Consider the following 27,471-nt stretch of genomic DNA (forward strand, 5'->3'; position numbering starts at 1 on the left):
ATGTGATGAGCTGCACCAATCTCCAGGAAATGGCTGCTGTGCAAGAAGCCCTCCAAGGACTGTAGAAGGAGGGGGAAAATCTGCCCCCTGTACTGCCTCTGTCTATGCAAAAGTGGAGGGGCATAGTTGTCCCAATGTCTCGCAGTGTTCCCCAATGGTAGGAAAACCACAGCTTATTGGGTATAAACTATTTTTTCTGTTATTGTTTCTTCTTTTCTAGTTTGAAGTAAAATGATACCACAAAATGTTCTGTATCAAGAGTGTCTCCATGGTAGAAACAAGTGAAGAGTTTAATGTTACAATAAAGAAATAGCATAATAATAGATAAGCTCTCACCTGTCAAACACTTTGTTAATGACCTCCTCCCTGTAAGAGAAAGCAGTCTCATAATAAAATAATAAAGTTTGCAAAACGGAAAGAACATATAAAGCAAGGAAATTGTCCTAATCAACGCAACTTTTAATGTAGGTGAACTACAGTAAATCTATCAACAGGGTGGCGGCACTAACAAGAACTTTTCTATCATGGCCGGAGAGATGAGGGCCAACACTGACAAGTGAGCAGGGCTTTAGTCTATGCTAGATAATGCATTCACTAATGCAAAATCCTAAATATAGTGGCTCTGCTGTGTAACTGCTGCTATGGGCCAATGTGGCCAAGTAATTGGGAAGAAAGGCTTCAAAAACAATACGGTAGGTACAATGACTATCCCACACTCGAGGAGAGCACTACTGTTGGTTCATTATAGTCTGCACTATACACACTTAATAGCCTATGATGCTGTGCCTAAGCAATATAGTGGTGCTTGTTCCCTGTCAATATTGCCAGCCCAACCCTCTGAATGAAATTGTGTCTTTTCTAATATTACTAGTGTAATTCACAGTATAAAAACAAATATTGTCTTGGTAAACTTTAAGTGATTCTCCAACAAGAGATAAACAACTAATTTATACTGGTTCCACATGATTAAAACATTTTTTTTAATTTTACTGCTTTAGACAACTATATAAGCCCTAATATAATGCCACCATTGAAAGTAATTCTGAGTGAAAATAGTAAGAGAAAAGTCCTTTTCAGATGCTAAAAAATTAATCCACAATCTGTTATATTAAAAGCCAGAGCTATAATCAAAATACATGATTCAATACACTTTGTAAGTGAAAACATAATTTGTCTCAGAAACTGTCATTATAAAAATGCAAGGTTTTGAGATACATATATAAATCATATCTATACATGGATCTATTTTCAAGCCTTTTCGGTTCATAGCCCATTGGTCGCCATGAAGTTCAAGATGGTTCATAATCTCCTACCTATTATCTGTTCTCAGGACACTGAATTATTTTACACAGAACCGCCTCTATTGTAATGCCCCTCGCCTATGCTGCTGGAAATCAACGGAGACAGTGCAGTCAAGTATCTCCCACTAAGAATAAAGTGGATTCAATCCTCTCATGAAAGACTATTTCCCTACAATTTTGAAGTTTAATGCTAAAGCAATAAATGCTTTGGTTATCTGCGGTCTTGAAGGAGCTGCCTCAACAACTGGTTAGGGCAAAGAGAAGGTGATAGCTTATAAAACCTATTTTACATGGGCTTTCTGGTTTAGTAAGGAAATGGTACCAGTTACACATTTCCAGGGAAAGTTACAGGTTTTAAAGTTTCGTTTTTAAAATTTTTGCCCTTGCTTTAAAATATTGTCCAAACTGCCAGTTCCATTTTTGATGAGCTTTCAGCATCTAAAGTTATCATGTAAAATTATTAAAATTAAACATATTTACAAAATATAATTGGAAGTTCCACTTAATGTGGATTTCAGAGCGGTTGGTTCAAAGGCTTAACTTAAGTACCTACCAAAAAAAGATGTAATGATTCCTATCAGTTACCCCAGAAATAACTTAAAGAGTTTTTAATTATTGACTTAACACACCCACAGATAACCCCCTAATGTTAAGCATTTATTTTTTTTAAATAAGTTTTTATTGGGTTTTTATAACACAAACAGGTTATAAATGCACGTCTGACAAGATAGTATAGTAGGCTGTTGAGAATGAAGAAGTGACAACATGGCACCAAGCCAACACAGAATCAAGTACATAGCAAACGGAGGTACCCATCCAAATAACCTTGTCATATAAAATACAAAGACAAAGGGAAAAGAGGAAAGGGTAAAAACACCAGGGAAGGGGGGGGATCTAATAAGAATCCTCACTCAAGGCCTTTGTCTAAACCACTACTGATCCAGCAAATTGTGCATATACCGAGTACCTGACTAACCCATGTGGGCCGCCACACTCAGCCAATATTCAGATGTAAAATAGGTGCAATACCAATCAAATAATTAATTAATTAGTCAAATCTGAGATCGGGGAATCCGGGGGGTCTATTAGGTTTAACCATGGGCCCCAAATGGCATAATACGTTTCGAATGAGTCCGTGTCTGAAAGGAGCATCTCTTCCATAGCCCTATAGTGTTCCAATCTATTAAATCAAATTAAATCTCGAATACTCGGGGGCGTAGTTGATCTCCATCTCACTGGGACAACTGCCTTAGCCGCTGAAATGAAGAATTTTATGAGGGATTTTTTAAAAGCTGATAAAGGCATATTAACTTTATTCAAAAACCAAAACACTGGAGTGTTGGGTATATTTTGACCCAGCAGCTTCCACGGGAAGTCCACCACTTGGGACCAGAACGGTTGCAACATGGGGCAAACCCACCAGATATGCAAAAGAGAGCCAGGCCCCTGGTTACATCTCCAACACGTGCTGGGCACCCCGCGGAAGACCTTTGCTAGGTAGGCCGGGCATCTGTACCATCTGGTAAGTACCTTATAGTGGGTCTCTAGTATTGAAACATTAGGAGAACATGCATGAGTTGTTTGGAAGATTTTGGACCAGTTGGCTTCTTGTAACTCCACTCCTAGGTCTCTCTCCCATTCTAAAATGAATTTCAGAGGGCAAGCAAACAGGTGTTCAACTATAAGCTTATATATAGATGAAAGTGAGTGCTGGGGACAGGGTGAACTACAACACAGGGATTCAAAAACCGTTAAGTTCCTATAAGTGTGTTGTCTTGGAAGACCCACCGATATAAGATATTTGATCTGCAGGTATCTCCAAATCTCTATATTAGGCAAATCCCATTTGGATTAGATTTATGTAAATGAGAGAACCCCAGTGGCACTCATCAACTGGCCGACACGACAGATCCATGCTTGAACCCAGTGTTTGAATGCAGAGGAAGTAGTGTTAAGCATTTTTTTTATTTATATTTATACACAAATTAAGCTGCAATGTACTTACTATGTGATGCCATGCTACATTATATATTACAGACCATCAAATTATTTATATGCAAAAATAAATAAATAAATAGGAAGGGTCAAAATGACTGAGGAGCAGGCAATAATTATATTAATTTGTGATCCTCATTTAACAAAAAATGAAAATCCAGTATCTATAATTAAGCAGATTTGCCTTAATAATTATTTCTGTGTCACTGTTCAGTATTGACAGTCTTAGAATGTTCATATTTTTCAGTCAATTTGTCAACATAAATAGATTGACAAATTGTACTAATCTTACAGTGCTGTTTCTAGACCTGTCAACTCACATACAGCGACTGGAAGTCTCTCTGTTATTAGAGCCAGTCCCCGGTTAAAAAATAAAATAAAAAAAGTCTGGGTAACTAGCATATGACTCATTATCCAGTGGTAACTGAAGGAAAATATAGAAGGTATACATTTGGCAGATAATGCCTTGCGTACAGAATTAAGATATGCATGGATGTCATCAAAAATAAATAGATCAAATACATGTTTACAGCAACATCTTGAAATGTTTAATGGATCACTTGCAAAAAAAGTAATTTTCCATTGCAATTAAGCATCAAATGAATAAGGGTCAAATAGGATGTGCATAAAGTAGTATATGATAGACTTATAAGAATCTTAAAATAATCTAATTTCACTGTCCATTTAGAAACAATTTATTTTGTTTCCATACCACAATCCATATTTTAATGTTGCATTGCAAAACCACCAGCAAAGTGCCATACAAAATGTATTTATAACCTGCCCAATTAACCAGTCCTAAGGGTCTGTCAAAACAACATAGGCATTATGATGTCAATTAAATCAATGTTCCCTACCTACCTTTTTAACAAGGATGTTCATCAGCTATTGTGTTTTACAGACCTATTTGTGCAGTTTCCAGTATACAGGAGAAGTTTAAAAACAATTTCCCTACCATTCCAAGATGGCTTTTTCTTGTACAGTAGGCTAATAATGCTGAGATTTTGCAAGCGACCTGAATGTTACCTTAATAATCAGGAGCATATTAGCAAAGTTGTTACCATTATCATAACTAATATTATTATTATTACTTTTTTAGTATCCACATCTTCCACAATGCTGCACAATGTAAGCAGCACATATAGGACATTATGTAAATGGCATAAATCTTAACATTAACACAATATTGAAACACAATAGGAATGAGAAAACATACTCAAAACAAAATAAAGGAAAAATAAATAGAAACAAGAGATGAGGGAATATATAAGGTGACAAAGTAAGTGCTTTGTAAATAAGAGAGTGATCTTAGGGGATAAAGTTAAAACTTGTGAAATGAGTAGTTTTATTATGGAGTCAGTGTATATGCTTGCTTGTAGAGATGAGTTTTTATGGAGTCTGTTTAAAGGCTTAGAGACTGTCTCTGGAGATGTGAGGACAAGAGCAGATGCAGCACAAGCTAAATCTTGGAGTAAGAAAAAGTGATCAGAAAAGTATCGAGAAGAAGGACATAGAGGTTACATCTGATAGAAGCTGCAGGTGAGGGAGGAGATGTAAGGGGGTGCAATATGATGAGGACATTGTAGGTGAAGACTAGAATTTCACGCTTTATTGTGTGCGTGATAGGTAGACTCTCAGAGAGGACATATACTTTAGATGCCCCAGGAGATAGCGGTTTGACTCTAGCTGCAGAATGCATAAGATTTGAGCCAATGTGTTTAGTAGTAGACAACAGAGGAGGGTGTACAAGTAATAGCACAAATATTTTAGTTGTATTATGACAACAGTATAACAGATGCTTTTACGCTGAGGATGACAGGCTGGAGCTAGAGTACAGTTGCAACCAATAAATGAGAGGTCAGTGTAGATGATTACCCCAAACAAGTGAGAGTGAAGAACTTGAGTGATAAGTATTTTATATTTAGTGATACAGAGTAACAGATGTAGAAGGGGGGAATTGTGTCCTGTTTTATCCATACTGAGTTTTAACCAGTAGGAGGACATTAAAGAGGAGACGGCTTCAAGACCGGCAGTAGCATGAGCTAGTAAATCAGGAGAAAATTGATTTGAATGTCATTAACATCCACCTGATTCTGAAACCTAAGTAAAGAGCCTTGTAGTACACCAACAGAGAAAGGAGAAGGTAGAGCTGGAATGGGAGGTACTGACGTTCCGGAAAGTGATAAAAGATGCAGGTAAGTGTAAGACTTTGGATTCCCAACATGAAGAGAGTTTGGAGTAGCAGAGAGTGATCAACCGTGCGGAAGGGGAAGATTTGTAGGGGCAAATTGACACCTCACCTTTAGTTTTCTGTACACACCTGGAAGGACTACTTCCTAAAAAGAAAAATTAACAAAGTAGTGACAATTCAGAGAATTTGGCTACTAAAATGGTACACAAGCTACAGTACATATGCTTTCATTAAAGTTTTCAGAAGTTTCAACAGTTACGGATTAGATGAGAGGAGGGAGAGAAGTGAAATGATAGAAACATCCAAAACATTATGGGCCTGATTCATTAAGGAAAGTAAGGCAAAACGAAGAAGTACATTTTCTGCTGGACAAACCATGTTATAATGCAAGGGATGCAAATTAGTTTATTATTTTGCACAGAAGTTAAATACTGGCTATTTTTTCCTGTAGCACACACATACTTGATAGTTTTATTTTTACACTGAAATTTAAAGTTGATCTAGGACAGAAGTGCGCAACTTCAGTCCTCAAGGGCTACCAACAGTTCATGTTTTCAGGATTTCTTTAATCATGCCCAAAGGAGTTAATCTATTTGGCTGGGTTGGTAATTATCCCACCTATTTTCCAGACAGAAATCCTGAAAACATGACCTGTTGGTAGCCCTTGAGGGCTGGAGTTGTTCACCCCTGATCTAGGACATGCCCTAAACCAAGTATAAATCTGCCATCACATTTTAAATTTACCTCCCCCTCCATTGCAACATGGATTTGCCAAGGTGCAAATTTACTCTCTTTTTTGCTTTCATTTCTTAATGAATCAGGCCTATTGTGTATTAATAAAAGCCAAGAGGCCAGCATTTTTAAAATAAAATTATAACAGGAGGCCATAAGCTAATTCTGAGGAAAGAAATCTGATATAATTAAGTACTTTTTTACAGGACTTGTGGGGCAGATTAGAATATAAATAAACAGCTGTGCTTATGGAACACATAGGAACTTGTATTTTAAAGATTATCTAAAGAGAAACAACAAAAATAAACATAAAATAAGATAATATAGTGATAGACAGTGGTGAAAATGGAGACCCATGGGCTTTTTGGCAAATTTTAATGCTAAAGCACCCCGATAATAGGCTGTTGCTAGCCCTGTTTTTCTAGACAGGTCGCTGTTTCCAGTTTAGAGTAAATAGGACTGTATGCAAGCGTATTGTGGGTGCAAGGCTCTGCGTGTTTGGCAGAGATGTTGAATTATTCAAGTTTGTGAGTGTATAATGGACAGTGTGAGTCTGGGTATATTTTTGGGAATTATTGTGACTGGTGTGTGACCTTAGAACACTCCCTCCACTTGAAAACACTATAAAACAAAGAAAAAAAACGTACTCATTTACACATCCCAACCTTCAATTAAAAAAAAACCCCTAATATTTAATTTAAAAACCTTACATCTTGAGGGGTTAAACTTGACCTACCACTGCTGCCCCTTGCTTCCCACAGAAAATGGACTATGGCCAGGATACACTCCCCAATTACTCCCATGGTCAAGGAGCGGTGGGTATCAGGCATGTTCAAATAAACACTAAGCAAGTATTCACACATTATTACCCTGTGCCCACACAGTCCTTTAAGCTGATGGTGTTGTTAAATATGATTTTTTTGTTAAGGCCTCATAAGGCCCTTGTTCAGCCATTTTTTGTAACTCGAAAGAATATTAATTTTTCTTCTGATATGCCGTTTTACAAGATGTTAGCCTTGAGGCTAAGCTGACATAGAGAACTCCTGAAGAATGTATCAAGATATGTGAACAATAGGTAGTTTCATTTTCAGCTCATAGTGTGGGAGCTGTGCCCATGACGTTGGACATGGCATACAGGAGATAAACCTCCAGCTCCCCTTGAGATAAGAACAATTGTCCTGAGAAGGGGGAGAAAGTTAAACACCTCAAGAATACATGAGAAAGTTAATCAGCAGAGACTATTGTATGCTTATGACGTAGAATTCATATATTCAGTAGGCTATAAAAAATTGTATCTTTGTATCAATAAACAGAGAATATTCCTTGTATACAGAGCTTGGTCTGTGTCTATTCTCTCTAGCTGATTGAAGCGCTTCCAGATATACTTGACACCACAGGCAAACTTGGATCAGAATTTTAGATCTAACAGTGTAGTTATTTGCATGGCAATACAGAAACCTACGCTACATACAATATATTGTACTTATAGTACTTTTAATAAACAAATAAGTCTCTACAGTATGTAACAGCTGTTGCGCCAGTGTAAGCTCTATGTAGTGAATGGGCAAGTCAGAGCCACTTAAAATACATACACAAAACCAATAGGTTCAGAGTGAGCAGTCACAGTCTACATGGTTTTCCAAACCCAGTCCTCAGGGCTCCCTAACAGTGCAGGTTTTCCATATCTCCTAGCTGGAGCACAGGTGTATTCATTATTGACTGACACATTGTAACAGATCCACAGGTGGTCCTAATTATGTCACATGTGATCCAGAAAAGCTGCACTGTTAGGGAGCCCTGAGGACTGGGTTTGTTGCTTCCATGATGCCCTGTATATGAGCTATGTTGCAGTTGTGGTAGTTCCAACAACTGAGCTAGAGGGTGGGTCTCGCTGGTTCTTTTTTGCCATTAGTTTCAGAGATTAAGTATATGGACCAGTCATAAAATATTTATTAAACATTTTTTTTTTTTAATTCTATTTTCCCCACAAATGAAGATCAGAAATTGATGATGACTGGTTATCACATAGATGACTTTGGTGCCTTGCTATTTTAGCGATATAAACTTGTTATTTATACAATATATCTATTTACATTATAAAGCTAGTGTAATGGGCAAGTTCCCTTTACACAAACACTGATAAGGCTAAAATATGTGGGCTCACCAAGAACCTGTGTATACTAACTTTAGAGGGACTTTGGAAAACAAGTAGAACTGTAAGACACTAAATTGTTAGGTTAGTTTGCTCTTGCTTAGTCATGACAACTGAGCTTACACTACACAATATTAGTTCATGTTTACACTACAGCATGGACAGGGTCATGAAGATGCTGAACACCTGAGGCTTCGTTGCTTATAATTATGGATAGACTGCCTGCAAGAGAATACCTCAGTGATGACTAATGGGGCATGTTTGTCATGAGATTCAGTGCCAAAAAACAGATTAGATCGTTATGCTTCACAAGCAACAGTGCCTTAGATAATGTCAGCATGGAACTCTGAGGTAAAAACATCATTAGCAAGGGGTTAAGGGCATGCAACCAGGATTGTGACAGTAGTATCATAGTCAGATTGAGGTGAATAATCCGCTTATCACACCTGATAATGCACATTTGTAAATTCAGTGGCACAAAGAGCACAGGCAGTGGACGACCAAGCAGGAAGGGGAAATAGTGAGATGAATCATTCTTCACAAACAGACAAGTGTACAAGATGTGCCAATCAAACAAACTCTACAGAGTGCATGTTTGAAATAGTGATGGGTTTTGGTGGCTCCATAATGCTGTGGGATACATATTCATGGAATGGTTTGAGTGGAGTTATTCCCTTTGAAGGGGAGGTCAATGCCAATGGTACTGAGTGTTCGTCTTTACCCCATGTTGCCGTATTTCATACCCAAAAGGAGGGGTGTTTTCCATGACGGCAATGCCCCATCTTGAGAGGTGTGTTCGCCACTGGTAGACACAATGCCATGGCACAAACAGACCGCACTTGACGGCACAGTGCCCTGTTAAGTGACTTTATATTGGTGTTTCCATTAAGTTGCTCTCTTATTGAAAAATCATGCTATATCTGCTTCTCTTTCAGCGAACTCCTACTAGGAGAAGCAGTTATAGAATGATTACTCTGCAGTGAGAGCATATGTTGATAGTACCTGATGCTGTAATCAGCGCACTTGGCTACACCTTTGGTGGTAATTGGCAGCACCAGAGTAGAACGGAGCGCCCTGGGTAGCAAGAAAGCAATTAGCAATGTACACTGGAAACTCGGGGAATACATTATACACTAGACCGGCGGTTCCCAAACTGTGCGCCGCGGCTCCCAGGGGTGCCGCGGGCCAGACATGAAAAAAAAACCAAAAACACAGAAACTTACCAATCCGTCGGGCGCCGGGACCCAGCAGCCTCCTTTCTCCTGCAGCTGTCACTGAATAGCGACGTCAGTAACAAGCTGCAGGAGAGAGGAGGTTGCTGGGTCCCGATGCCCGACGGATTGGTAAGTTTCTGTGTTTGTTTGTTTTTTATGGCTGGCGCCTGGCGCGGGGCAGAGTGAGAGGGATCGTGGCAGAGGAGGGGGACAGAGGATGGTGACAGCGGGACAGAGGAGGGGGACAGAGGATGGTGACAGCGGGACAGAGGAGGAGAGCAGAGGATGGTGACAGCGGGACAGAGGTTGGTGACAGGATGGTGACAGCGGGACAGAGGAGGAGAGCAGAGGATGGTGACAGCGGGACAGAGGTTGGTGACAGGAGGGTGACAGCGGGACAGAGGAGGAGAGCAGAGGATGGTGACAGTGGGACAGAGGAGGGGGACAGAGGATGAGAGCAGAGGATGGTGACAGCGGGACAGAGGAGGAGAGCAGAGGATGGTGACAGCGGGACAGAGGAGGAGAGCAGAGGATGGTGACAGCGGGACAGAGGTTGGTGACAGGATGGTGACAGCGGGACAGAGGAGGAGAGCAGAGGATGGTGACAGTGGGACAGAGGAGGGGGACAGAGGATGGTGACAGCGGGACAGAGGAGGGGGACAGAGGGTGGTGACAGCGGGACAGAGGATGGTGACAGCGGGACAGAGGAGGAGAGCAGAGGATGGTGACAGCGGAGCAGAGGAAGGGGACAGAGAGCAGAGGATGGGGACAGAGGGGCAGAGGATGGGGACAGCAGGGCAGAGAAGGGGGGACAGAGAGCAGAAGAGGGGCACAGTGGGGCAGAGGAGAGGCACAGCGGGGCAGAGGAGGGGGACACAGCGTGAGAGGGGCAGTGGAGGGGGACACAGCGTGAGAGGGCAGAGGAGGGGACAGCATGTGAGAGGGCAGAGGAGGGGACATTGTGAGAGAGGGCAGAGGAGGGGGGACAGCGTGACAGAGCAGAGGAGGGGGGACAGCGTGACAGAGGGGGCAGTGTGAGAGAGGGCAGTGTGTCTGGATGCAGAGGGGGCAGAGTGCCTGAGGGCAGAGTGTCTGGATGCAGAGGGGGCATTTTTGCATACAACTAAATAAGTATTTCTGTCCTGACCTAAATACTTATTACAATTTTTTGACCTAACTACTTCTAAAACAGGACTGCTCAATAATTATTTTGGAGGGGTGCCTTGAAAAAATTTGGAGACTCTAAGGGTGCCGCGAACTGCAAAAGTTTGGGAACCACTGCAGTAGACAATTAGCAAACTGCATAATATTCCAGAAAATTGTAGAACATATCATGTTTTGGGCCATATGGTTATAAAGTGTGATATTTTTTTTCTAGGGTGAAGACACTTTTTTATAGATAAATTTTCATTAAACGTTTCAATAAAAATCCAAAACTTCAGTGGTTTCTAACCTCGACTGTGTTTTGAGACACCTGCCAACACACTTGATGCATAATTAAGAGGCATTCCAATGTTAAACTATTGTAATAAAAGAAGAATCATGACTTAATATTAGTATATTTGAACGTCAAAGTTAATGACAGGTTATTCTGACAATTCACAACTGAATTATAGTATGTGTATATTATATATGCTTAAATTCAATATATTAAGGTTTCCCTGTTACCTTTGGATTATTGTGACCCATCTGTTTTGGCACATAAATGTGTCTTATAACGTTGTTTGGGAAGTACTGCACTACGAGCTTTACTGACAAACAAAAACAAACAACCACACATAACTGCTCCAGGAAGCAGACAGATTATGCCGGCTACATGCAATAAGATCCTGCTGCTCAGACCGAGACCAGTGGCCCACACATAAGTGGCCACAATCCAGCTGTTTGGTGCTGGGGATCAGCCACAAGATTTTCCCTGACATCTCTGGTAGGGGGGTAGACGGTAGACTGCAGACACATGCTAGTAGCTGGCACCAGAGGACATTTTTCAATCATATTTACTAATAAGCCCAATAATAATCTTACTGGTAGCCCCAGAGACCTCCCTCCCAAGCGAGCATTCAGGGATTGTTTAAAGACTTGGAGACTGTCTCTAGGTATGAGGAATAGGACAGATGCAGCACAAGCTAAATCTTGGCGTGAGTAAGAAAAAGTGATCAGAAAAGTATAGAGAAGGTCATAGAAGAGTAAAATGTACATTTGAAAGAAACTGCAGATGAAGGAGGAGATCAACATGATGAGGACATTGTAGGGGAAGACTAGAATTTCACACTGTATTATATGAGTAATAGATAGAGTCGCACAGAGAACATATACATAAGATGTGGGAGAGATAGGTGTAAGACTCTAGCTGCAGAATTCATAAAATTTGAGCCAATGTGTTTAATGGTAGACCACAGAAGGTGTACAAGTAGTAGCACAAATATTTTAAGTGTATTATGTGTGACAAAGGGACAACAAATGCTTTTACGCTGAGGATGACAAGCTGGTGCTAGAGTAGTTACAAACATTACAGGCTGAAATCATCAAAGAATAGAATTGCAGATAAATGCCGATATACGCTGTATTTTGAGTAAAACCGCTCTGCCTACCCAGAAACTAACCATATGCCAGAGAAGGCAGCAATGACCAATTCATCTTCGAGCACAAAAGACCCTTACTACAGCCAACGATTTCAAGGGCGGAAGGGGGAGGGCCGTATGCACGTAGTCAATGTATAGTTAGGGCATGCCAAGCTCGAGCACACACAGCAGCGTTCAATTCAAGGTTCGGGCATCTCTAAAGTTACGCGATTTTCAATCCCATTACTTGCTCCAGCTACAGGTCTGGTGTACGTGCCGATTACTAGTGATGGCAGCTGTGTATGAATGCTAGAACATGTGTTTGCAATCAGGAGCAACTGAAAACATTTATTTTATGTACAGCAGACATTAATAACATCCTAATCAATGTTTTTTCTGGGGGAAAAAAAACAAAAAACACTTATTTTTTTTAATGTTTTTATATTAATGTCTATATTATTAGCGGGCGATATTGATTTTTTTTTCTCTCTCTGTGCGTTCTTTTGGGACTTGATATTTGACATATGTATTAGACGTATCCTGCAGTGTCTTCTGTTAGAGCAGAGTGGACCAAGACCGGTATTCATCAACAGACGTTTCTTCAGATCCGCTCCTTGTTAAATACAGACATGCGTATACTTGATTTACATGCGTATTGGGGGAGGGGAGGGGGTTTAAAACAAAAAAAATAATAAACGCACATTACTTTCGTGCTGCGTTTCTTGCTGAATGAGACCCACTAAATGAGATCAGTGTACATAATTACCCCTAAGTGAGATTGAGGAACTTGAGTGACACATATAAAAGCTTGTATTTGAACGATTATCTAAAAGCAAGCAATACAAATATACATAAAATAAGACAATATAGTGATGTATAATGGTGAAACTGGAGACCCATCAGCTCTTTCACAAATTTTAATGCTGAAGTACCCCATTATAGGCTATTGCTGTTCCTGTTTTTCTATGCAGGTCTTTGTTTCTATTGTTTCTTGAGTATGGAGTGAATAGGATTGTATGTATGCGTGTTGTGGGAGCAAGGCACTGCATGTTTGGGGGAGATGTTGAATCTGTTTCTCCAATTATGCAATCCAATCCCCAAACCCTTATTTAAAAAATCATTACTTAATTTAAAAACCTTACATCTTGAGGCAAAGCAAGAGGTTGAACTTGACCTACCAATGCGCCCCTCGCTTCCCACATAAAATGGATGGCGGCCAGGATGCTGTTAACACTCCCCAGTTACTCCCATGGTCAAGGAGAGGTGGGTATCCGGCATGTTCAAATAAACATTAAGCAAGTATACACACATCATTACCCTGTGTTCACCCAGTCCTTTAAACTGATGGTGTAGTATATTTATTTGAAATGGCAATGCAGAAACCTACCCTACAGACAATATATTGGACTGCATAGCACTCCATTTGATACATAAAAATCTTTTCTTTTTTTTCTCTTCTTTTTATTTATTTAGTGTATGGGCAAGTCAGAGCCAGTTAAAATACATACACAATGCCATCAGATTAAGAGGATGAGCAGTCACAGTTTAATATGTTTGTTGGTCCCATGATGCCCTACAGATCAGCCAGGGGCGGATCTAGACAATTGCTTTACTCGGGGCAATTTTAGGAAAGGGTGATTTAGGCCCCGCCCCCTTTCTGATTTCTACTATATTATCAGCCCTGTTGCAGATGGGGTAGTTCCAACAAATGTACTAGAGGGTCTAGTTGGCGTTTTTATTGCCAATAATTTCATTGATCGGTTATATGGACAAGTAAAAAAAATAATTATATTCTTATTATACAATTTTCCCCACAAGTGAAGATCAGAAAAGAATGAAGGCTAGTATCAACATATATTACTTTGGTGCCTTGCTATTTTAGCGTTATGAAGTTTTGTTATCATTTATTTATAAGACACCATAGATTATGTGGCTCCATATACAGCAAGCAAGTCACAAATAGATGAGGCAATACACATAAGGGGACTCACACGGAGTGCGGCCAAGGCATGGCAGGACATACAAGGGAGTCAGACAGTAGACATGAGACATTAGGTAGAGAGAAATCTGCTCGTGAGAGTTTACATTCTAGAAAACTTGGAATTTATACACTATATCTATTTGCATTATAAAAGCTAGTGTTATGGGCAAGTTCCCTTTACACAAACACTTATAAGGCTAATATACATAAAGTCATCAAGAACCTGTGTGACACTAACCTTAGAGGGACTTAGGAAAACAAGAACTGTAAGACACTAAAGCGGCGGTTCCCAAACTGTGCGCCGCGGCTCCCAGGGGTGCCGCGGCGCTGTCACTGGGGTGCCGCGGGCCGGGCCAGCCATAAAAAAAAAAGAACACAGACTTACCAATCCGTTCGGCGCCGGGACCCAGCAGCCTCCTCTCTCCCGCAGCTGTCACTGAATATCAATGTCAGTAACAAGCTGCAGGAGAGAGGAGGCTGCTGGGTCCCAGCGCTTGACGGATTGGTAAGTCTGTGTTCTTTTTTTTTTTTATGGCTGGCACCTGGCGCGGGGCAGAGGAGGGGGACAGCGGGGCAGTGGAGGGGGACACGGCGTGCGAGAGGGGCAGTGGAGGGGGACACGGCGTGCGAGAGGGGCAGTGGAGGGGGACACGGCGTGCGAGAGGGGCAGTGGAGGGGGACACGGCGTGCGAGAGGGGCAGTGGAGGGGGACACGGCGTGCGAGAGGGGCAGTGGAGGGGGACACGGCGTGCGAGAGGGGCAGTGGAGGGGGACACGGCGTGCGAGAGGGGCAGTGGAGGGGGACACGGCGTGCGAGAGGGGCAGTGGAGGGGGACACGGCGTGCGAGAGGGGCAGTGGAGGGGGACACGGCGTGCGAGAGGGGCAGTGGAGGGGGACACGGCGTGCGAGAGGGGCAGTGGAGGGGGACACAGCGTGTGAGAGAGGGCAGTGGAGGGGGACACAGCGTGAGAGAGGGCAGTGGAGGGGGACACAGCGTGAGAGAGGGCAGTGGAGGGGGACACAGCGTGAGAGAGGGCAGTGGAGGGGGACACAGCGTGAGAGAGGGCAGTGGAGGGGGACACAGCGTGAGAGGACAGTGGAGGGGACATTGTGAGAGAGGGCAGAGGAGGGGGAACAGCGTAACAGAGCAGAGGATAGGGGGACAGCGTTACAGAGGGCAGAGGGGGCAGTGTGAGAGAGGGCAGTGTGTCTGGATGCAGAGAGGGCATTTTTGCATACAACTAAATAAGTATTTCTGTCCTGACCTAAATACTTATTACAATTTTTTGAACCAACTACTTCTAAAACAGGACTGCTCAATAATTATTTTGTAGGGGTGCCTTGAAAATCTTTGGAGACTCTAAGGGTGCGAACTGCAAAAGTTTGGGAACCACTGCACTAAACTGTTAGGTTAGCCAACTCTTGCTTAGCCTTGAGAACTGAGCTTATACTACAGTACATTAGTTTATATTTACACCAGTGCATGGTCAGGGTCATGTATAAACATGCTGAACACCTTAGGCCTGGTTGCTTATAATTATGGCTAGCATGTCTGCAAGAGGATACCTCAGTGAGTTTGAAAGAAGGATGACTATTGGGCTGTTTGTGTCAGGAGATTCAGTGCCAAAACACAGATTAGACTGCTAATACTTGACAAGCAACGTGCCTCAGCTAATATCGGCATGGAACTCTGAGATAAAAACATCATCAGCAAAGGAAAATAGTGGGTTTGGGCATGCAACCAGGATCGTGAGAGTAGTATCAGTCAGATTACGCTTATTACACCCGATAATGCACAATTGCAAGGTCAGTGGCACAGAGAGCACATGCAATGGACTACCGAGCAGAAAGGGGAAAGGGTCAGATAAGTCATCCTTCACAGTGTTCTCCACAAACCAACAAGTGGACATGAAACAAACTCTAGTCTTGAGTGCATGTTTGAAATAGTGATGGGTTTTGGTGGTTCCTAAACACTGCAGGATACATACTCCTGGAATGGCTTGAGTGGAGTTATTCCCTTAGAAGGCGAGGTCAATGCTAATGGTACTGAGAGATTATCATTATCTTTACCCCATGTTGCCGTATTTCTTTCCTGAGAGGAGCGGTGTCTTCCAGGATGGCAATCATCATCAATTTATATAGCAACACTAATTCCGCAGCACTGTACAGAGAACACACTCACATCAGTCCCTGCCCCATTGGATCTTACAGTCTAAATTCCCTAACATACACAAAAAGACAGACTAAGGTCAATTTGATAGCAGCCAATTAACCTACTAGTATGTTTTTGGGTTGTGGGAGGAAACCGGACCACCGGGAGAAAACCCATACAAACAGGGGGAGAACATAAAAACTCCACACAGATAATGCCATGGTTGGGAATTGAACCTATGACCCCAGTGCTGTGATGCAGAAGTGCTAACCACTAAGCGACCGTACTGCCCATCATTAGAGCAGGTGTGTTCACCCCAAATGTCTGGAGGAACATGACACTGATGTTCATGTCATAATATTGTCGGTCACCAGACCTAAACCTTATTGAGCATTTATAGAATGTTCTGGAACAATTCCTGAGACATAATGTTCCACCACCATCAATCAAGCAATGGTTGAATGACTTGTGGAATAAAGATGCTTTATCCAACCTGCACAATTCCAGACACTGCTAGACATAATGAAATGGCGCATACAGATCGCACATGATGGCACAATGTCCTGTTAAGTAACTTTATATTGATGTTTCCATTAAATACTACTAGGAATCAGGCATTGTTCTCTTAGATAATTGAGCAGATGTAGAAGGATTTTTATATGTGATTTTTTTTCTAGGGTTAGGGCACTTTTATGGATGGCAAATTTTCTTTAAAATGTTTTTACTGTAATCATTACATAGTGTTTATGGCCTTAAAACACACAATTGCCTTAATACCAATACAATACTTCAGTGGTTCCTAACTTTGGCTGTGTTGTAAAACATCTACTGAAGTGGCATTCCAATGTTAAATAAAATAAGAATCATGTATAAATAGTAGTATATTTGAACGCCAAACTTAATTAAAGGTAATTCCTATAATTTACAACTAAAATGTAGTGCCTGGGTCACTCCACATCAAATCAACACATGGTTTCAAACAGACCATTTTAGATAATAATGAAATTTGGAGCAATAAACACTGTCATGAGTTTAAAAGAAATCCAAATCTTAGACTGATATGTACACTGGTTTTGAAATTATACACCTTTAAAGTTGCACTTTTTAACAAAAAATTAACTTTTAACGGGTTTTATAAATTGCAGTTGTAGCTCACCTGATTGAGTTAGAGTTGGTCAAGGTCTCATTTTAAACCTCTTTTTATGGGTTTTTATAGGATATACAACAGCAGTATATTTCAATAGAAATGCAAGATTTTCAAAATCAAGATTTACATTTTCTCAAAAAGCCATATTTTTTTTTTTTTATTTTTTTTTTAGAAAACATCTCAAAAATTGTTCACACTGTTAATAAATCCCCAAAGTTTTATTTTATTTTTGGATCATCTGCTACAAGAGCTTTCAGTTTTGAGTGATTCATGACAATTGTATTTATTGAGGCACTACACCAGTGATGGCTAACCTGTGACACTCCAGGTGTTGTGAAACTACAAGTCCCAGCATGCTCTGCCAGCTATCAGCTAGTTATCTACTGGCAAAGCATACTGGGGCTTGTAGTTTCACAACACCTGGAGTGTCACAGGTCATCACTACACTACACATGAGAAAATCAACAAAACAATATTTTTTTCAGTTCACTTCATTAGATGAATGCACATTCCTCTTCAGGTGTGTTTTGGGAACGAGATTTTACAGACTCCCATTTCACAGGTGTGTAAACTTAAATGGAAAGACACTTCAGTTGTGTTGAATAGGTTTCTACTTTAAAACCAGTGTACGTATCAACCTAAGATTTGGGGGGTTTCGTTACACCTAAGGCAGCATTTATTATACCAAATTTAATTGAAATGAGAATGTAAGGTAGAATTGTTTCTTAAATTTTGTTGATTTGATGTGGAATGACCCTCCTATATAATATCCATTGCTTATATTCAATATATTAAGGTTTTCCTGTTGCCTCTGGATTATTGCGACCCATATGTCACAGAATTTTGGCACATAAATATGTGCTGTAACACTATTTGGGAAGCACTGCACTATAAGCTTTACTGACAAACAACCAAACATTAATGCTACAGGAAGCAGACAAATTACACCAGCCACATGCAATAAGATTCTGCTGCTCAGTCTGAGAGCCAATGGACCAGACCAGTGGCCACACACAAAAGTGACCAAAGTGGACACAATCCAGCCGTTTGGTGCTGGGGATTATGCACCAGGTAATTTCTAACATATCTGGTAGGAGAACAGGCAACAGACACATGAAAGTAGCTGGCACTGCAGGACAGCTTTAAACCATATCAACTAACATGCCCAATAATGATGTTATTGTTACCCCATTGTCTTCCATCATGGCTCCTGCATATCTAAGGAAGGTAAGAAGGTTCATGGTAAGGGACATGTCTTTAAACACCAATCTTTATGTAGAAAGTAGCCAGGCATGCTGATTAATGTACTACTTAGACATGAATGTGGTCACTGTGTAAAAACTCAATTACCCTTTATGTCCAGAAATTCTCCATACATAGATGATGACTGGGAAGAAGGAAATGGATGAGCACATTCTTGAACAGTGAAAAGTAATAACCGTTAGACATTGAGGAGTTATCTTTTAACAGCACTCAAATCCAATAGCAACAGATAGAGCGTCCAGAAACACCACTAAATACACACACACACCTTACATTCAGACCTTTCATAACCCTTTCCAATGGCTATAGCTATCCCTCTGTTCATCTTCAAGTCAACCAAAGCAGTGACTATACTATACCTCCAAGCACTCTCTGACCAGCAGCTCAAACCTCTCGCTAACACTTATGGCAATCTGCAGCCACTGCTCGTTCATCAGTGGCTGAGAAACTTTCTCTGCTACTGTCACAATGTGTACTCATAGTGACTTGTTAGAGGACATGTGAAGAACAATGCAAGATATTGAAATAAAAATAGAAGCCTCATTTAGCCTTTTTTCATTATGAACCTCAATTTCAGATTTTCAATTCTCATTTAAAGAAAATATATATGACGATCCTTTATGAAGCATGCAAGTCGTGCACAGTGCATTGGAAACACCTCCTTCGCAACTCGCTTACTGCCAATGTGCACATCTTTAAAGGAGCAAAATGGCAGCGTTTGTGGAGACGCAAAACTCTGCAGGTGGAGTGAGGGTGTTCCTAGTACGGAATAAATGTACACATTGGCCTTGTTTTTCACAGCAATGCAAGAACAATTTCAAAAAGATTTAATTTTACAAAGACTGCAGTAATAAGATAAAGGGGTGGAGAGAGAGAGAGAACAATTCTAGGGCTGCTCCCTGACATGTGGAAGGGTGAACGGCCATTTCCACCCCTCAAAATGACTTCAGGTTTTGCACTAGCTGAGAACTAACTGTCCACAGGTCTCGTCCTATGGTTTGTTTTTTTACATCCATGTTTTACTTCGTTTGTAGCATGTCCATGCTCACTTTGGTGTCCCCTCAGTCACATGTTCAATTTAGCCTCACTTATGGCTTAAATGAATCATTATTTTAGGATAAAAATGGCAAAGTTTTTCTTCTTGACAGGGGTGGTACTAAAGTAGTAGGAATGTACCGTGATGTACACTGGGTGGACCATCTAGTAGATGCACCAGTGCAAAACTAAGCATCTTGCGCGTACATAGTGATCTAATGTGAATGCATCACAGGCAATTGTATAAACTTGCTAAGCATTAAAAAAAATAAAAAAAATGATAATTTTACATTAGAAATAAGTCTCCAAACATTATTGTTCTAGATAAGTATGTACTGTAAGATTTATCATATGATATACCCATTCAGTACATTCTGTCCCATTACCGGAAAAACACTTTAATGTAGACAATGAAGCTTTTAAAATACATATCTACAGATGAGGCAGCCAATTGTGGAGGTGAACAAATATTCATGAGAATGCAGCCCTTCAATTCACCAATATGTCACTAGTTCCTAATAAACCAATAGGTTGAATATTGGTTCAGCCTACAAAATGCTTGTCCATGCAGTCTCTAGGTAACATACGGTAAAATGAAACTTTACCCTGCTTATAGCAGAGATAACCCACCTTTTGCTATTTTCAGGAGCAGATTCATCAATTGATCGTGTTACTCGCGAGTGTAACGCGGCCCACGCACTATTACCGTTAGTAGGGAAATTTCCACACTGATTTTTGCTCCCCGTATTAAAGGTAACAGTGTGCAGGCTATGATACTCTCGAGAGTAACATGGTCAATTGAATCTGCCCCTTAAAATATATTTTAAACCTTCAGTTTTCATGTTCATGAATAAATTTTTGCCATTATCTGAAACAAATTTGTTATTCACATGCTCATGAAACGTCGGTTTTCAATTCTCCCAAATTTTTAAGCTACATTAGTTTTACAGCGTCAATAATATATTAAGTGTTTTTTCTCCATAGCAATGCAAAAGACTAAAGTTCCAACGTAAAGATTAGGTTGCCCAGAAAGGTGGACGGGGTGCTACGTATCCTGTATGGTGGGAATACACTTTTTGGGCTTAATATGTTTATCAATTTCTACTTAAAACCTAAAGAGGTTATTTAATTAAGCGCCTACAGAACATCTGCAAACGCACTCCGCATTACCGCAATATTGCAGATCTCTTTGCCCCCCAATGGGTTGCGAGAAATCTACAATACAGTATTAACAGAAAAAGTGTGCAGCTAATTGACCACCCCCCCTCCCCTAAAGGGCATATTCAGCTGCAAATATTTTCAGGTACCTCAACATCGCAGATTTCTCCTTGAACGGGGTGAAGAGAAGGCCACAATTTTACAACACCGGAGTGGCTTTACGACCGCTCTGAAGGCACTCAATGGCTAATTGAATATGTGCCAAATTGGATTCTACTATGCAAGAACACCTTGGGGCATATTCAATTAGGTTTCCGTGCTACAAAGTCAATCCACGGTACTGCAAAAACGTAGATTTTTGTGCGCACACCATAGGGTTGCGTAGGACAATCTGCATTATTGCGGTACCGTATTACCGTCAATACTGCACAGGTTCCTAATTGAATATGCCCCCTTATGTTACAGGAACTTCCCTAGTCACATGGTCCGACTTACGTGTATAGCTATGCATTAAATCAGTGGAAGAAATGTACGGTTTTCCTATAAGGTGGTGATCCAAGAGATTGTATTTAAACAAAAACTACCAGATCGCATCTTTAAAAATATTTACACATTCAGCAAATTCTGGATTAAATTGGCTTAATATTTAAAATGTTTCCTCTTCGAATTTGCTCTTGTAGTTTAACCAAAAATAACCCCATAGATATGTGAACTTTGTAAATGCTTCAAATTATTTTTTGGGGTCATGTGAACTGCTTGCAACAGTGCTCACCTCTACAGGTTACTCAAGATTTACCAAAATAGAGAAGTCTTAAAAGTTAAAACACAAATACTATTTGTAGAACTACTGAAGGTGGGCGTTTGCTGTAGTTCAGTGTAATAGCACAATTTAATAAAGCAACATGGATGAAAGTTGCTTTATTAAATTGTGTGTTGTGCAGCACAACACAAACTGGCGTGTGTAATAAATAAATAAATATATATATATATATACACACACACACTTTTGTTTTGTTAACACATACACTGGTCAAAGTGGTCCTGTAATTGTCGCATTCTATTCACTTACACATTTCCCACACCACTACTACTTCTATGTCCTTGACGTATGTGTACACACATTCATTTAAAAGGTGGGTGTGCACTGACATAGTTATAGCGTTGTTTTGTTTTGTTTTTTTTAAATGGTCAACGATTTGTTCTGTAAATCCAATTATGTATTGAAACGACTTAAGTAACATTAAATCCGTGAAAGTAAAGCCAGGAACATTTTTTTTTTCAATTAGCAAAACAAACAAACCCCTCCTTGCGGTTCTTGTACGGGTTATGACGTTTTCCCAATGTGATCTTACCCCACATCGTTAGAGTAGATGTTATGTGGGTGCCGCAGACAGTCAGTAAGTCGCTTCCAGAACAGCCCAACGTCCTATCACACCGTAATACTAGTACTGGCGCCGCCACTTTATATAATACGGACTCTACCAAGTGCCACTTCATGGGGGGCTGCACGCTATATTGGGGCGATGAGGTCGCTACCAATGGCTCTATAGTCGGGTGTGGTCACAGTTCTAAAGGCACTTCTCGTGTAGTTTAGTGGAACCATAACTATATGTATGCATCCAATGTGTACTGCTAGTTTCCACCCTCTTCAGCTTAGATACGTACTTATTACATTTATTTTAAATGAGAACGAGCATTCTCTGTATTGGTGTGGTGGATTTAGCCATTTGTTCAGAGCGATGTTAAAAGGCTATTTTGAATAACTATAAAGGTATTATCGTCATGAGGCATTTTAATGTTTTACAAGTAAAGGGTTTGGACACGTTTCTACATTGACAGCTTGTTATGGAGGGATTAGATGCATCAATAAAACTATACTACGCTTACCCCTCAGTCACGCTCTCCAAACAATTCAGTACAGCCAAGTATAGCTCAAAACGCTCAATTTCTTTTAACTAGTCTATTAACCAGTTAAAAATACTAATTTAGTAAATCTTCCCTGTGACCTGGCCAAAGGCAAGGGACATTTTTTGGGTTGAAATTGGCACACAATCTCCACCCCTTTTCAAACACCAAGACACAGGAGAAGAAAATGGAGCTTCAGTGGCAGTATATAGGTCCAAATGTGCAGGTCAAAAAGTTTACCAAGAAGAACAAAAACACAGGCATCTAGTTAAGGAGTTTAATAATAAATTTTACAATACAGTGTGAAGTTAAATATTTTATGTAGTATTTAAAAAAAAGTGGCAGATAATAAAATACACATTTACAGTCAGAATTTGAGGATTTTAGTGTTCTAGAGAGAGACAGAAGCACACAAATAAAGAGCACAAAAATAATTTTGTAATATACCCCAGTGGGCTCACAGCCCCTAGGATAACTAATGTACATACACCACATAATCAAATCAAGTACTTAAGGGTGAAAAACCATGGGATGCATGGTGAAATCTTTTTTCAGACCATTATTTTCCATACATTAAGACACTTTAGTAACGTGTGTTTCTTACATTGCAGAATTTGTTTTTTTAATCTATGAAAGTCTAGCGTTATTAAACACTACATTCTCAAACTATTTTACGTCAATGCTGCCTCCAATATCAATTTTGCAGAGAAGTCGTCAACATTTTTTTTAGTATTTGAGACCGCTTATTATAAATTCGAGGCAAGTGAAGATAGCACCCTAATGTCCTGTAAGTTCAGTAATAGGGGTAATGGGTGAGGGATCACTGCATAAGTGCGATATTGAGTATGTATATTCTAAAATGATATAGTCACACACAAAAAGGGTTGCAGTTTTATGTACTCAGTGCAAAACATATATATGTAAACATTTATAGAATGAAGGGGAGGGGGAAAACAACAAACAAGGTAGGAAGGGGATTCTGCTGCTTTAACACTTTAGTAAATTTTTTCTACCATTTTGATAATCAGTTCAGTAGTTGGGCCCAATTGTAAGCAGAATATAGACACTGTATGAGGCACAGAGCTGTTTAGGAGCACATACAAAAATCACCTTTGTTATAAGTACCCTGCAACATTTTGCTGCTTTTAAAGTTTTCATGAAAGGCCAAAAACATATATTTGTACTTAGATATGCGTTTTTTTATAAAAACAAAACCACACACAGAGAAAAGCATTTAAAGTACTCGCCAATTTTGTCTGTCAATCTATACTCAAGCCTAAAAACTGTTTTTACACACTTGGAGGAGGCAAAATAAACAAGACTATTCAGTATATAGGTCCTCACCAGCAACCCAGCATACGTACTAATAGACAAATTAAGTCTATACATGTAGAATGTGATGCAGAATGTTTCATATCAAGCCCTGTCCAGTTTATAATTTTCTAAGCATATTCGACAATTGATTGCCATGTTAATCTTTATAACCTGCTTCTGAAAAGAACTGCTTCAAAACACAGCTTGAGCTGTCAAAATGGGTATGTCTTCAGTACAATATTCTATTGTTTTTGTCAGTGAAGAAAGAAAGAGTGCTCAGGAATTTACAATATAGGATACATTTAACAAATTCTGACATGGTAAGAAACAAATTAAGCTATAAATGTAAACACTACTACCTTTAATACTGCTACGAAGATAGATCTACGATTTTCATGTAAAAGGTTAACTCAAGACAGATTACTGGGTGTAAATAGCGAACACATTGCAATATGCAAAGTGGTAAAACAGATAGCACAGTGTTACATACGCTATAATACAATTTCTTAAGCAGCAGGAAAGAACAAAGTTAAATATATATTATGTAGTCTTGTTCCAACATTAGTCTGCAGTATATTTTAGAGCAGTGTTTCCCAACTCCAGTCCTCATGCACCCCCAACAGCTCATGTTTTCAGGATTTCGTTAATCATGCACAGGTGACTTGGGATAATTACTGACCCAGCCAAGTAGACTAAGTCACCTGTGCATGATTAACGAAATCCTGAAAACATGAGCTGTTGGGGGTGCATGAGGACTGGAGTTGGGAAACACTGCTTTACAGAGACTAAATATATTCTTTAATCCAGTATAAGGCATCATTTTAACATGCATATTAGGACATTTATTTATTTAACTATATACAAGTTGTGTGCCTGTTATCAGCCATTTCCAGATCTGAAAAAGGTTCCGCACAGTGTCATTTAAACCCTATTTACAATAAAGAAACTTTAACATGCATTTGAATGCTACTAGAGGCCCTTCTAAGGAAAACAGCATTTCAAGTTTACTGGTCATTTAAACCACCCAGGACATCTTGCATTATTGTTATGGTCATTCACAAATTAAAAAAAAAAAAAACCAAAAAAAAAATCTGTAATTTTCCAACATGATTAAAGAACTCCAGCTAACACGACAAAACCCACGCCCCCACCCACAAAACAGTCCTACATACTTTGCATGCACATGGTAACACAGCAAAGCAGTCTACGACCATTACTGGCATTAACCAAGCACATGTCTATGCCAATCTACAGTGAACTTTCCATTCTCATAAAGTGGAAATCCACAGAAGAGGAGCACCTTTAACCACATGCTAGGCCAAGTGCGTACAAAGTAGTTTGGAAAGGGACCATTATTGGAACCAGGGATCCAGCAAGCATTATAAGGAAAGTATAAACTTAGCCATATAGCGAATCAAACTAAAAATGTACCATTGGTTGCAGTTCTAGTTGGACAGCAAGCTGATCAGAAAGGGACTAGTTAAAAGGATATCATTTAATATAACTTCTGCCAAAATACTAATTCATCTGAATAAATTTGTAGGTAAATATTTAAAATCTGTTCTTTTGACACAAAGTTCCATTCTACAAAACATTTTATTTATTTCCGAATTAAGGCACTGTATGTGGGTTCATAATGCCGTTTTGTCCCAACAAGTTAACCATTGTCCACTTGGGTCGTGTGTTCATATTTCCTCAGAAATGGCGATGTCAGCGGTTTATAATAATGAACCAATTGTTTTGTTAGTTATTCTATAAAACGCAGCCCTCTTATCCCAATTACAGGCAAGTATTGCAGATTGTTAAATATGAAACTCAACACGCTGCATTAATACCAAAGCACCTTTTATTATTAGTTTTCAATAATATATGTATAAAAAAAAATAGTGGACTAATAAATTGAAGGTAAAGAAAAGTAACTTCTTTATAAAACAAACTGTTTCTTCAGAAACAAATTTGGGTCCTTCATTTATTTGTTTCAATGATTTGATTTACACACTTTGTTCTTGGTTTTTCCAACTATAAAACCTAATAAATTTAACGAGAACAGAATATAATATTACGCGCCAACTCCTTTGTTGGTAGTGTTTTGGTTTGTTTTTAGTAGGCAAACAAATGCACATCTCAGTAATCTTTAGCACTCCCATCATTGCTAAATTAGGAACTCAAAATACTCAGTAGCCATTAGGTGTTACAATATGCAAAAAAACAGATAGCTATGGGGCCTGGGAAAACCGTAGCATTGTATTTGGGTATAGTGGATACAATATAAATCAGGCGTTCATGTTAATTTAACAAGGTATGTACAAAGATGCTTAACCAAAAGGGACTAGTCTTAATATATCCTAAATACTACTCAGTTGGAGTCAACTTTAAACATAATTAAAATGGAAAGCAAATATATACACAAGAAAACATTAAAAGAGTGCATTTAAAATTTGCAACACCTTTAACTCAGTAAGCAAGCATGAAAAAAAAAAACATATGGGGAAAAAGGCTCAACAGATATTTCAGCACTATGATTTAACCTTTAAGACACAGGGTGCAGCTCACAGGGTGCACTTGCCGGTGAATTACTGGTAGAGAAGAAAAAAAAAAAAAAAAGCACTGCGGTGAAGAGCAACGTATAAGAAGGCAGGTTTGCCATTTGCTTGGGGAGGTGGGGGATTTCATATTTGCAAAGTTGTTGCCATGCCTAGTACAACCCATATGCATTATTTTCAACAAGGAATGAAGCTCAGAAATGTAAAATAGATCCTGGTAATGAAAACAAACCCATGACAATACAGGTTTTATACTGTTAGCATAAGCATACATCACAGTAATGTACTCAGGAGCTGGTTTATCAGACCCATGGGAGCCCAATGTAAGCTCACATAGCCTCCTAAAAATGCAGGAATATATTCATCTGTCAGTAGAGTGAGGTGTGAAAGTTTGCACCAATGAAGGAGTGAGTATCGAAGATGGCAACTAGAACCATGCAAACTGAATAGCTTATCTTCAGTTGTTGTTCAGTCTCCTTTCTATTGCAGGCCAGCATGCATAGAGCTAGGAAAGCTAGGATGTACAAGGAGTTTTAACCTTTGCCATAAGGGAGGATTAAGTTTGTTTCTCTGGTAGTACAGAGCCAGAAATTGTATGCCTTCAAGTGGAATCATCAAGGGATTTGTTAGATTCTTGACGGTGGCAAAGTCTGTCCATGATGCCCTGCAACATGGGCTGCACAATGCCCAGGAGGGGCCGCTGAGAGGGGTCTCCATTCCAGCATGCTTCCATCAGCTTCCAGCACTCCTCATCAAAGATAGGCAACCTTTCTGGACGCACACCTGTGAGGGAAGAATAAGTGTCTCTATTAACACAAACTACAGG

The 27,471-nt window shown here is 39.8% G+C and overlaps 2 protein-coding genes across 7 annotated transcripts in view; both read right to left on the minus strand.

Annotated features, from left to right (window-relative positions):
- RBBP5 (RB binding protein 5, histone lysine methyltransferase complex subunit) overlaps window positions 1-22,328 on the minus strand; it is a 103,420-nt gene extending 81,092 nt beyond the window's left edge. For 2 of the 6 annotated variants that reach the window (XM_075196103.1, XM_075196102.1), the window contains exons 1-3: window positions 22,236-22,328; window positions 5,597-5,632; window positions 337-366 (exon numbers count right to left, since the gene is read on the minus strand). In XM_075196103.1, the coding sequence (XP_075052204.1) occupies window positions 337-366; window positions 5,597-5,632; window positions 22,236-22,242 (73 nt within the window). In that variant the 5' untranslated portion in view covers window positions 22,243-22,328. The remainder of the gene's footprint in view (window positions 1-336; window positions 367-5,596; window positions 5,633-22,235) is intronic. The other 4 variants (XM_075196107.1, XM_075196104.1, XM_075196105.1 and 1 more) reach the window with 4 other exon arrangements.
- A 2,443-nt stretch (window positions 22,329-24,771) lies between these two features.
- Window positions 24,772-27,471, minus strand: part of DSTYK (dual serine/threonine and tyrosine protein kinase) — a 51,379-nt gene continuing 48,679 nt past the window's right edge. Inside the window, exon 13 of the mRNA XM_075196101.1 lies at window positions 24,772-27,428. Within this exon, the coding sequence (XP_075052202.1) occupies window positions 27,247-27,428 (182 nt within the window). The 3' untranslated portion in view covers window positions 24,772-27,246. The remainder of the gene's footprint in view (window positions 27,429-27,471) is intronic.

This window comes from Mixophyes fleayi, chromosome 2, assembly GCF_038048845.1.
Source record: "Mixophyes fleayi isolate aMixFle1 chromosome 2, aMixFle1.hap1, whole genome shotgun sequence".
NCBI classification, from domain to species: Eukaryota; Metazoa; Chordata; class Amphibia; order Anura; family Limnodynastidae; genus Mixophyes; species Mixophyes fleayi.